This window comes from Alnus glutinosa, chromosome 2 (assembly GCF_958979055.1).
Source record: "Alnus glutinosa chromosome 2, dhAlnGlut1.1, whole genome shotgun sequence".
NCBI classification, from domain to species: domain Eukaryota; kingdom Viridiplantae; phylum Streptophyta; class Magnoliopsida; order Fagales; family Betulaceae; genus Alnus; species Alnus glutinosa.
This window is the reverse complement of record NC_084887.1, coordinates 9816152-9828799: the sequence shown is the minus strand read 5'-3', so window position 1 is coordinate 9828799 and position 12648 is coordinate 9816152. Positions and strand designations below refer to the sequence as shown.

Here is a 12648-nt window from a genome sequence, read left to right as displayed (position 1 = left end):
ACTATTTCATCATCCATCCTACTTATTTATTGTCCCTTCAAAAATGAACATACACCACCACATGTCTTAAGCTTGTCCTCTGTCCAATGGTAGCTTAGTTTTTCTCTCATATCAACATGAATATCCAGCTTTTCTTCCAATCTCTTGCTGGTCCTTCATTGGCTTATCTTGAAAGTTGTAGGGCATAGTGTTTATCAACATATTAACACAAAGTTTTTCAGGCCAACCTGTGCTGATTAGTTGGCAGACAGAACCATGTGATAGGCTCATGATATATGTCCTAATTACATAATCCCAACAAATGCCTCTTGGCCACACACATCGAATTTTAGAGGATTTCCCACATACCATTTTCATCTATAAATACACATCTATCTATGCTTACAACCAACTCAAGCCTTCACAATATTCTCTATTGATAGCTTTTCTTGAAAGAACAAATCCTCTAGGATCTCTTTCTTCATTCTATTCTGAAAATACATATAAACACAAAACCATGGGAGTAATTCGTTTGCCGGTTGTTACTCTTGCTAAGCAAATTGTCCGGATGTCTACTTTGACTGCATCTAGAGCAGCTTCAACATCTTCAGATGTACCAAGAGGCTTCCTTGCTGTTTATGTTGGAGAGAAGCAGAAACAAAGATTTGTGGTTCCCGTGTCCTACTTAAACCAACCTTCATTTCAAGATTTGCTAAGAAAGGCTGAAGAAGAATTCGAGTTTAATCATCCAATGGGTGGTTTGACTATTCCCTGTAGAGTAGACACTTTCATTGATGTCACTTCTCGCTTGAGTGGCTCATAAGAGAATGCGCTCAAACTACCACTGAGGCAATTTTGTATAGCAGGACATAGACAACATGTTGTAGAACCTTTTTTTTTTTTCTTGTTTTCTGCTATTTGGCAGGAAAAAAAAATCTTTCCATTTGAGGAAATTGTTAAATACAATCATTGCAATTTTATTTTTTATACATAATCAGTGTCTATTGTTTATTTTTTGTTAAAATATTACTTAAAGAATTAAATTTACAATTTCTATTAGCTTAAGCTTTTGGGATAAGTTACTTAGTGATTTACATGGTATATAGCAAATGCAATAAGTTTGAATTCTAACTCTATAGTTTATCCCATTTCATTTCAGTTAAATATTCTACGTGTTGGGTTTCACTTGTTGAGGGGAGCGTTAAAATATTAATTAAATTATTAAATTCATTATTTCCTATTAGTTTAAGTTTTTGGAATAGTTAGTGATTTAACCAAATTTTTTTTTTTTATTATTATTATTTTTTTTTAATAATGGAAATCAAGGCAATTTCATTTGTTGACTCTCACAGACCCTAATAACTCTTCTAACGGAGTTCAATGATATCTCAACGTGTGGAGGCCTCTGACACTCTAATATTTCACTTCCCAAATTTGAACTTAATTTTCAAACCAGATGGGGTGGCATTTGTGATATCAGGTTGGGTGCTAGCACAGGCCAAGTGAAACTTGGGATTTGCTTTGGAATGTAGTCTATAGCACTGTAGCCCCGGTGATTCTGTAAGGCATGGAAGCTAATGAATGAGATGCTCTGTTCTTTCCTTATTAGAATGTTTACATGTATGTGATTGTAAGCAAATCTTAGTGATTTGATTACCTTATTTGCATTCACTCCACATACCACATTTCTCCTATAAATAGGTGCTATTTGAATTGTAAAATCATCAAGTCAATAAGAGCATAACATAGCCCTTAGGAATATTTCAAGTAGTGGATATAAGCCTCTAAGGCCAAACCACCCCAAAGTCTCTTGTCCCTTTTTTTCTATTGATTCCGCTTTTTCTCCACAATTTTTTTTGTTAAAGAATGATTCTACATAATTTTCTCCCTTAGTTGGACCTAGTGGTTTATAATTAGAATTGTGTTTTGAAGGAATTAAAAAACATGAATGACTCAGCTGATATTGTCCTTGACGTGATGGTCTAGGAACTTTTTCATCTATATCAGCCATGGTCATCACTTAGCATTCAATCCAATCATTAAAATCACACATCTTAGGCATTTAGTATATATCTTGAAGGTGAAGTCTGTTATAGTTGATCATTGTGGATTATCTGGTAATGGTCCACCAATAGAAACTCCTGCATTGACCAAATAGAATTAAAAACTTTCTTCATCAGATACATAGCTCATTGAGATGTTAGAATCATCTACAACATAACATGCTAGGGTGGTTTGGTTTTCCTAATCAATCATCCTTTCAGATTCAGGGCCCACTCACTTTCTCTCCAATTCTTTTGCTTTTTGTATTAAGCAACATCTTCACATGAAGTGATAAATTGTTTGTGTGGAATTTGATATGTTCCTGGTCCACATATTTGTCCCTACTAGTTAATATTTGGTCCAACAGGTCGGTTGGTTTAACCCGAATGGAGTGTAAATAGGGAATGTGGGGTCTGTAGTTTGCTCTGTTATGTTACAGGCCATGATTGATGAATAACAACATACAGAATAGAGCATTAAAATTTATGAAACTTAGAGAGGCAAAACCATATGATCCCTCTTGAAAAATGTCCATTGACAGTCCCTAATGTTAGATCATCCTTTAAGACTTACTCCAATTGACAATGCTGACCACATAACATGATAACTCCTTCTCTTAACTTCAAGTGGGGTCCCCTTATAGGTTACCACCCCAGAAATTGTTGGACATAAGGTCTTCCTTGAAGTATAATTTCCACCAGCACCAAGTTCTCGATAATGAGTTGGAAGACAAAACCATGTGATCCTTCAAAGTCCTTTGTCTCTCACCAATACCCCACTATACTCATACTCACATTTTCAGAGATTTTCCCATCCCTCCTTTCATCTATATATACACATACATGTTATTCCAACAGCCAAATCAAGTCCACTTATCTCCCCTAATAAACATTTATCCACCTTTTTCTCCAAAGCCATTTCTGAAGGTCAAGCTTTTACAGAAATGGCTATTCGAGTTCCTACTATTATGCATGTTATGCAAGTTGTCCGCCGGTCCTTTCTAAGCGGCAAAGAAGCAGCTTTCACAACTAAAATTGTTCCGAAAGGTTACTTTGCAGTCTATGTTGGTGAGTACCAGAAGAAGAGATTCATTCTACCTATGTCATACCTAAATGAGCCTTCATTTCAGAAATTGTTAAATGAGGCGGCAGAAGAATTTGGGTTTGATCATCCAATGGGTGGTCTAACAATTCCTTGCAGAGAAGAGGTTCTTACTGATCTCACTTCTCGCTTAAACAGATTGTGATACATGGAGCCGAGATCAACCAGCAAAACAGATTTGTAAACTCATGCACTCCATCTCTTTTTGGAGAAGGAGAAAGTTGGCAAATGCACACTCGGCTGAGAAAGTTGCTAAGCAGAAGGTACTGTAGTATCTGAGAACAAGTCCATTTGCCTTCACTGTTCAGGCCAAGCAGATTTTCCAGCAGATGTGGAGGGCTCAAGAGGCCACATATTTAAAGACAATGTGTAGAAGCTCAGAGGAGGTTCTTCATGGTTCCAACTTCATACCCGATATATCTTTCACTTTAAGGCCAAGAAAGAGTTTCAGTTGGATCATCCTACGTGTGGTTCTCATAAAATCCCACGCAGATAAGCCTTCAGTTACTACTTGTAATCTGGGTAGATCAATAGAGAAATGAAAGACATGATAATGAGTAGTGTCGAGAACAACATTGACCCAAGAATCCATCTTTTCAATTTTGAATTATTTCACAAATCATTGTAAAATTCTTTTTCTTTTATAACAAAAGTTGGGAATCAAAGATTTTCATGCAAATATTTTGCATAGAAGTTCTATTTTTATGTATTGTTTAATGCCTTGGCTCCTAATTTGTTTCAGATTGTGATCAAGGCTTACTTTTTTCAAAACCTACATTGTTATATACCATTGAATATAACGGCTTTGTTTGTTAATGTGTTTTGGCACCGTTATTGTTTTTTATTTGAAAAAGTGTTATGATGTAACATAAATGTGAAAACTGTTTTTATATTTTTATGAATGTTTTGTATTTTGGTTATTTGTTAATATTTTTGTTTTGAGAAGAGAAAATAAAAGACAAAAATAAAAAATTTTAACAAATGGAGCGTTGATTCTTATCGTCATCTTCTTCTTTTAATAATTGAATTCACATTTTGCCTATTCACAAATACTAATTAACTAAGAGGAATCAACATTTTCTCAAGTCTTTGATCCATTGTTATGTGTTTTCACTTTCTAATGTTTCAATCTAGTTAAAAGAATTTGGTCCATTCTAAGGAGTCTATCAGCGTAATATTCAACAGATGCAGTTGAAACAAATGTTTAATTTTAGATGTGTTTTTTTTGCTAAAGAAGTGACCCTTGAAAGGCTTATCTGTAAATGACCAGAGGAACTCAATCTTATGAGGCCGAGGTTGTTAATATTTCTTACTTTGATTATGTCAGAAATGGTGGCTAATATTTGAAGTTATAGTGGTCTCTACTATAAAGGCTAGACAGGTGGAGTCTAGAGGTGAAATTAGCCACTTGTTCCTGTAGGCATAGGCACACTGCCGAACCACGTGAGTTCCCTAAGTTTTCTCTCCATTTTCTCTTTAATTTTTACTAGTTCGCATAGTCTCGACAATCCTAATAGATTATGAGATCAAAACAAAAGTGAACAAAAACAAGGAGAAAAGAAAAGAAACTTGTTTTGCGAGAGTCGGCACCTAAAATTTTCATCACTTACAATGCAATACTTGTTTGAGATATGTAGGGTTGCTCCAGCTATGACTACTTGTAGGACATACTTCATGTGCTCTCCATGGGGGTTTGTCCTCAAACTCATTGGATAAAGGAAAATTAAGAAAATGTCGGTAAATTAGGTTGTGAGGCAATGACTACATTTCCTTTCCTCACCTCAATCCCTGATCATCAATGTATTCTCATGTTTCTAACAGTTGGAAATTTCATTTTCATTTTCATTTTTAAACACAAATGAATATTTTTTTACTCCGTTGAGAAAATCTGCAGAGTATTTGCTGATACAGATAACTTTTCTTTTCCCCAACATCCAGATTTCATTGAGGTTAAACTTGTTGTAAAGATACGAGTTAGGTTTGCATGATCTTGGAGACTTTCTCTGGTCCCAACTATATGTCTAACCCTGTCTTTCATAGCGGGAGGTCAGCCAGTTAGTGCAAATTTTTCTCCAATCCACATATCTTTGCTTTCAACAGGGTCCCTTGTAGGTTGTTCTCCCAACAAATGCTTGTGGCTTGTGCTCAGCGTGTTCCAAAGTCTCAATCACTACCAATTTCTTCATGATGAGTAGAAAGACATGTCCATGTGATCCTTCAAATGATATGTCTCTCACCAACCCCACCTGGATCCCTTTACACCACTCGCTCCACATTTCAGGGACTTAACACACTACTCATCTATAGTTATATATATGAAGATATCCTTTCACAGCCAGATCAAGTCTCAGATCCTCTGATATCAAACACTTACTTTCTTCTCCCTTTTCAGCTTTCATTTGTAATCTTCACCATCTTTCATAGCAATAATACAGATAGACAGAAATGGCTATTCGTTTACCTGGTATTACACATGCTAAGCACATTCTCCGCCGGTCAAACTCATTTGCAAAGCAAGCAGCTTCAAGATTTGCTGATGTTCCAAAAGGCTACCTAGCAGTATATGTTGGAGAGAGTGAAAAGAAGCGATTTGTAGTTCCCATATCATTCTTGAACCAGCCTTCATTTCAAGAATTGCTAAACAAGGCTAAGGAGGAATTTGGATTCTATCATCCAATGGGTGGTCTCACAATTCCTTGCAGTGAAGACATCTTCATTGATCTCACTTCTAGCTTACATGAATTCTGATACGCAGCACTAAAAAAGAATAGCAGAGACAGTTTTGTAAATCCATGCGTATTCTTTATTTATTCTAGGCAGAAGAAGTGGTGGGGGTTGATTAACCACTAAAAATGCTACAAATAGAATTCTCGCAGTTTCTCTAACATTCTTCTAACAAATGTAAAACTGGGATTACCTTTCAGTTTAAATTGATCTCTTTAAGATTCTATAATATTTCTAAGCCCTTTTATTTAATTTAATTTTGCATGTTTTCTATGGATGATAGTCTATGCAGCTTTCTTATGTAAGGGTCATCTTCAGCAGTTTATTATAACAATTTTTTTCAAGTACTCAAGAAAGTTTCTCCATTGTACACAAAGTTCAATTAAAACCAAATGATGAAATCATCAAAACTGAGCCAGGTTTTGGTTTGCACCACATCCTATCATAAACAAATTTGAACTTTATCAATTTTGTGTTAGGAAGCTGTTTCGAAATGTTATTTATTGGCTTATCAAAAGGATAAACTATAGGCTTATGGATTACTAGCTTATCAAAAGCCTAAATTTCAGAGATTAGCTTGAACCCGAGTTATATATTCTTGTGAAGAAATTATTCACAAGAAATATGTTGTTGGGGACCAAATTAGACTCTCATATGATATGCCTTTAGGATAAATAGTTAACAATTTTTAAGGAGGCATATAGTTACCATGATTGGTAAAATCTTGGGGTAATTTAGGATAAATAGTTAACAATTTTTAAGGAGACATATAGTTACCATGATTGGTAAAATCTTGGGGTAATTACCTTTTCCTTTCATAAACTACCAACTATTGTCAATATACCTTCATGAACTATAACACCCTTACCAGAAGAGAACATTGAACTACCATTTACATATTAAAACCCCCATTTCATCAGTTATCTTCATTAAAAGACTCAAATACCCTAACTTAAAATGAAAATTTACATATACCCTCAAAATAAAAACAAATAAAAAAAATTTTAAAAAAAGGAAAGAAAGGGGCCGGCTGCTGGTGGCAGCTACCCCCTTAAGGGGAGGGGGGTGGCTTGCGAGCCACCCCAGAACCTAGGGGTGGCCGCGCGGGCCACCCTAGATGCAACCCGGGGGTGGCGCGCGGCCATCTCATAAGCTGGGGGTGGCCTTCAAGACACCCCTAAAGGTGGCTCCGGCCACCTCCGAACCTGGAGGTGGCCGCCGGGCCTATAGGGTGGCCGCGCAGCCACCTCTAGGGGTGGCTCTACCCCACCCTTGGGTTTCATCCAGGGTGGCTCGTGAGCCAACCTAGAGGAACCTGGGGATGTCCGTGCAACCACCCTTAGGTTCGAAGGTAGCCGGAGCCACCTTTAAGGGTGGCTCGAAAGCCACCCCTAGGTTTCGGGGTGGCGGCGAGCCACCCCAGAGGTGGTCGGCTTGCTCAAGGGTGGCGCGTGGCCACCCCCAAGTTTCGGGGTGGCTCGCAGGCCACCCCTTCTCCCCCTCAGTGGCAGCCATCCCCCTTCTCCCTCGATGGCAGCCACCCCCTCTCTTTTTTTCTTTCTTTTTTTTGAAAAAAATATATATTAGGTTTGATATTTTTATTAAATTATTGTTTGAGGTATTTCTGTCTTTAAACAAAATTTAATGTCTAAAAATATAATATTCCATCCGATTTAACAAGATTCCTTAACGGAATGAGGGTTTTGCTATGTAAATGGTAGTTCAATACTCTCTTCTGGTGAGAGTGTCAGTTCATGAGGGCATATTGACAATGGCTGGTAGTTCAAGGGGGGAAGGTAATTAAACCTAAAATCTTTTTATTTTATACTAGAGATTTATGATCTATTCCTGTTCACATGAGGAATAAGGAATTGAAGGGAAGGGAGGGCTACCTCATTGTGCAATCCTAATAAATTTACCTACCTGTTGTAGGATGATTCAAAGTTTAACTTGGGTCATTTCTTCTCAGCATAATATTATTTGCACACCTCCTATGAAAATCTATTGCACATGTGTCTTGTTTATTCCATTGATTCTGAATTAATGTATTAACAGATGCTATAATTTGATGTGGTATCAAATAAAAAATAAACGAGAGCCACACACAAGATCTGCAGATAATCTTTTCACCCGGTTAAAAATTTTTGGATAATTGCTTTGGAAGATTCTCCTCCCAAGACCAATATTGATGAATTGATTCTAAATCTGCATTATATCTGAATCCTAGGAAAACCATGAAAATGAAAATGAATATACTACTTATCAAACTGTCACGGTGGAAAATAGGAGATAAAATTCAGGTGCAGTCTTTTGACTCTTTTAGGCTAATACCTATTGAGTAAGAGCAAGGTAAAGCTACCTATTCTAAATTACAAGTTTGCCGTTGAGATTTAATCTTCATAACTTTAGACAGCACTGTTATTCAATCAATTGATTAATAAATATTTTGAGATCTACAGGTACTGAGAACAAAAAATAAGGATCCATGATAAAATTTGAGGAAAAATATAAGTGAGCAAGTTAAAATTTTGAAAGGTCTTAACTTTGTGTTTGGTTTTCCATTAAAAAATATACTTTTTCTTGTCGATTTCATACAAATTTCCAAGAAGGTTGCTCATTCTTTTGAAGGAGACAAGATTGTGGCAGATAGTAGAAGAAACCATCAAATCAATGCCCATTAGGTAGACTATTATCCATAGACAAACATGCAAATCAAACAAAATTTAAGGGGCTTGAAATATCACAGAATGAAAAGATCAATTTAAACTGAGGAGAATGTGAGAAGGGTGTAAGAGAAACTGCAATAATTCGATTAGAAAAACTCAGGATAGGTAGTTAATCCCCATCTCTTCTTCTGCTAAAAACAAATGAAGAATATACATGGATTTACAAAATTGGCACTGCTTGTTTATGTATTACAACAATTCATGTAAGCAAGAAGTGAGACCAATGAAGAAATCTTGGCTGCAGGGAATTGTGAGACCTCCCATTGGATGATCAAATCCAAATTCTTCCTCAGCCATGCCTAGCAATTCTTGAAATGAAGGCTGGTTCAGAAGTGATACTGGAACTATGAATCGCTTCTTTTCGCTCTCTCCAACGTATATTGCAAGGTGGCCTTTTGGAACATCTGTAAATGTTGAAGCTGCTTTCTTTGCAAATGAGTTTGATCGGCGAAGAATGTGCTTAGCATGTGTAATACCAGGCAAACGAATAGCCATTGCTATCTATGTATGTTGTTTCTGGAAAAGGTAGTGAAGATCAGAAACAAAAAGGGAAGAGAAAGTAAAGGATTTGATAGCAGAGGATGTGAAGATCGACTTGAGTTTGGCTATGGAATGATGTGTTACGTGTATGTATATATAGATAATAGATATGACTAACTTGTGAAAGTCTCTTACATGTGGAGTGAGTGGTGTAGAGGCATTTGAAAGACACAAGCATTTGAAGGATCACATGGACTGTCTTCCATCTCAACAACATGGTAGTGATTGAGGCTTTATATTTCTTGGAGCAACCTACAACTACAAGGGACCAAGTTAAAATCAAAGACAAAACAGTAAAATGTGGTCCAACAGATATATCTCAACCACTGCCAGGTTCTTGACAATGAGTTGGAGGACATGTCCATGTGATCCTTCAAATATCTCAGACCCACGTGCCACAACACCACTCACTCCACATTTCAGACACTTTAACGCACACAGAGCCAGATGTTGAGAAGTTGCTCCAATCCACTTATCCTTGATTTCAACTGGGGCCCTTTGTAGGTGGTTCTCCCAGAAAAGCATGCCCAGAATGTCTTTCAACTTTAATGTCTCGATCACAAACATGTCCTTGACGATGAGTTGGAACTTGCAAGACAGATCCATGTGATCCTTCAAATGCATATGTCTCAAACAAATGATCCCCACCCAAGTGCCTCTACACCACTCACTCCTCATTTCAGAGACTTTCACACACTAACCAATCATGAATCAGCTATATAAATATATACACATATCATTCCATATCCAAACCAAGTCCTCACGTCCTCTGCTCTCAAATCCTTTACTTTCTTCTCCCTTTTCATTTGTGATCTTCGCAATCTTTCTGGGCAGATAGCAATGGCTATTCGTTTGCCTGGTGTTATTAATGCTAAGAACATTCTCCGTCAGTCAAACACATTTGCAAAGAAAGCAGCTTCATCATTTATGGATGTTCCAAAAGGCCATCTTGCAATATACGTTGGAGAGAGCGAAAAGAAGCGGTTCGTAGTTCCAGTATCACTTCTGAACCAGCCTTCATTTCAAGAATTGTTAGGCAAGGCTGAGGAAGAATTTGGATTTGATCATCCAATGGGTGGCCTCACAATTCCCTGCAGTGAAGACCTCTTCATTGATCTCACTTCTCGCTTACATCAATTCTTGTAATACCGCCGGCACTAATTTAAAAGAGCAGTGCCATTTTTTGTAAATCCATGTATATTCTCTGTTTCAATTGAATCATTGCAGTTTCTCTCACATTCTCCTAACAAATGTTAAATTGATACTACCTTCCAGTTTAAATTGATCTTCTGTTGATTATGTGACATTCACACCAAAAGTAAGTTGATTATTCAGTCCATGGCAGCACAGCTTAGTTTTTCTGTCATATCAACATGAGTATCCAGCTTTTCTTAAAATCTCTGGCTGGTCCTGCATGACTAATCTTGAAAGTTGTAAGGCATAGTGTTTATCAACTTATAAACACAACATTTTGGAGGCCAACCTTTGCTGACTAGTTGGAAGACAAAACCATGTGATACCCTAATGAGATATGACTAATTACATTATCCCAGCAAATTCCTCTTGACCACACGCATCAAATTTAAGAGGATTTTCCACATAACATTTCTATCTATAAATACTTAAACCAGCCTTTTCAAGATTTGCTAAGAAAGGCTGAAGAATAATTCGGGTTTAATCATCCAATGGGTGGTTTGACTATTCCTTGCAGAGTACAGTTTCATTGATGTCACTTCTCGCTTGAATAAAACTGCCATTACGAAACACTTACGATTCGATCAAGGCTTACTTGTTTTCAAAAACCACATGGTTATACCCAATTGAATATAACGGCTTTGCTTGTCGATGTGATTTGGCAGTGCCTTTTGTTTTTTTATTTGAGAAAGTGTTATGATGTAACATAAAGGTGAAATTGTTTTTGTGTTTTTGTAAGTGTTTTGTGTTTTAGTTATTTGTTAATATTTTTGTTTTGAGAAGAGAAAATCAAAGACAGAAATAAAAAAATTTAACAAATGGAGCCGTTGATTCTTATCATCATCTGATCCATCTTCTTCTTTTAATAATTGAATTCACACTTTGCCTATTCACAAAGACTAATTAAAGAAGAGGAACCAACATTTTCTCAAGTCTTTGATCCATTGTTATTGTTTTCACTTTCTAATGTTTCGATCTAGCTAGTTAAAAGAATTTGGCTAGTATGGAGTCTGTCAACATAATATTCAACAGATGCAGTTGTTACTATCCCTTCCTTTCATTACGTTAGAAATGGTGGCTAATATTCTGAAGTAACACTGGTCTCTAGTATGAAGTCCACAGGGATAGATTCTTGAGGTGAAATTAGCTACTCGTTCTTGTAGACATAGGCACACTGTACATGAACTCCATGTGTTTTCTCTCCATTTTCTCTTAACTCTTCACTAAATCCCATACTCTCGACAATCCTAACAGAGTATGAGATCATAACAAAAGTGAACAAAAATGTTGGAGAAAGAGAAGAAAGTTGTTGTGCTAGGAGTCGACACCTAAAATTTGATACGTCTACTGGTGATTGTTACAGTTGCTTGGAATAGTATTATCACTTACAATGCAATACTTGCTCCAGACATGACTACTTGTAGAACATACATCATGTGCTTTCCATATATGTCTAACCCTGTCTTTCATAGCAGGAGGTCAGCCAGTTGGTGTAAATTTTTCTCCAATCCATATATTCAACAGCTAGGGTCCCTTGTAGGTTGTTCTCCCAGCAAATCCTTGTGGCTTGTGAATATATAAAAGCACAACTTTTTTAGTCTATTTTATAAAAACCTTGATTAAATCGGATAAAAACTTAATTTGGATCGCAAATTTTGGATAAAGATTTTCTAAAAATTAGTCGATAGATTAAGTATGGAATATTTATTAAATAAAATTTGTTTTAGAGAGTGATTTGTTGACTCGTTGATATGACAAAAATTCCATTAATATTTTTTTTTAAAAAAAAAAACTTAAAAAAAAGAGTGAGTTTTTAAAATGATTAAATCTTTTTTCTTTTAAAAAAAATGATTTCATATTTTATTTCTAGAAAAGATTAAAAAAAAAGTAAAATAAAATTTTAATCAATTGAGATTATTCTCAATTTAAAAAAATATATTTTTTGTTATTTAATATTTTTTAATTTAATTTTTATTATTTTTAATTGAAAAATGACACGCGGCAGGGGTATTATGGGCATTTTTTTTTTGCTAAAATATGCATTTTTCAAATGTTTTGGTAGTTTGGAGGGCCAGAGTTCAAGCCTTGGTAAGTCGGGAGCCGATCCATAGAATGGCTAATAACTTGGGGGGTTAAATTGTAATTTTTCCAAGAAGTTTCAATTTTGAAATTAGGCTAAATTATAATATTTTATGCACAAGTAATAACTTTGGACAAATTTAAGAAGACATGTGGATATTATGGAACTGAATAATGTTGGATGAAATTTAGTTTAAAGCCTTCGATTTTATGGTTAAGAAATTTATTTTAGGCTTTGACCTTTTTATGAATAATTTAAAAA

The 12648-nt window shown here is 35.9% G+C and overlaps 5 protein-coding genes across 5 annotated transcripts; 4 read left to right on the top strand and 1 right to left on the bottom strand.

The window, feature by feature from the left end:
* Window positions 1-350: 350 nt before the first annotated feature.
* Window positions 351-968, top strand: LOC133860968 (auxin-responsive protein SAUR21-like). Its single transcript, XM_062296654.1, has one exon. The coding sequence runs from the start codon at window positions 497-499 to the stop codon at window positions 800-802; it is 306 nt and encodes a 101-aa protein (XP_062152638.1). The 5' UTR covers window positions 351-496; the 3' UTR covers window positions 803-968.
* Window positions 969-2735: 1767 nt separating this feature from the next.
* LOC133860970 (auxin-responsive protein SAUR21-like) lies at window positions 2736-3816 on the top strand. The gene has a single exon (XM_062296656.1). The coding sequence runs from the start codon at window positions 2966-2968 to the stop codon at window positions 3266-3268; it is 303 nt and encodes a 100-aa protein (XP_062152640.1). The 5' UTR covers window positions 2736-2965; the 3' UTR covers window positions 3269-3816.
* A 1477-nt stretch (window positions 3817-5293) lies between these two features.
* Window positions 5294-6030, top strand: LOC133860971 (auxin-induced protein 15A-like). Its single transcript, XM_062296657.1, has one exon. The coding sequence runs from the start codon at window positions 5569-5571 to the stop codon at window positions 5869-5871; it is 303 nt and encodes a 100-aa protein (XP_062152641.1). The 5' UTR covers window positions 5294-5568; the 3' UTR covers window positions 5872-6030.
* Window positions 6031-8553: 2523 nt separating this feature from the next.
* On the bottom strand, window positions 8554-9288 carry LOC133860967 (auxin-induced protein 15A-like). The gene has a single exon (XM_062296653.1). It carries the CDS (start codon window positions 9066-9068, stop codon window positions 8763-8765), a length of 306 nt encoding a protein of 101 aa, XP_062152637.1. The 5' UTR covers window positions 9069-9288; the 3' UTR covers window positions 8554-8762.
* A 589-nt stretch (window positions 9289-9877) lies between these two features.
* Window positions 9878-10349, top strand: LOC133860969 (auxin-responsive protein SAUR23-like). Its single transcript, XM_062296655.1, has one exon. It carries the CDS (start codon window positions 9954-9956, stop codon window positions 10257-10259), a length of 306 nt encoding a protein of 101 aa, XP_062152639.1. The 5' UTR covers window positions 9878-9953; the 3' UTR covers window positions 10260-10349.
* Window positions 10350-12648: the final 2299 nt, after the last annotated feature.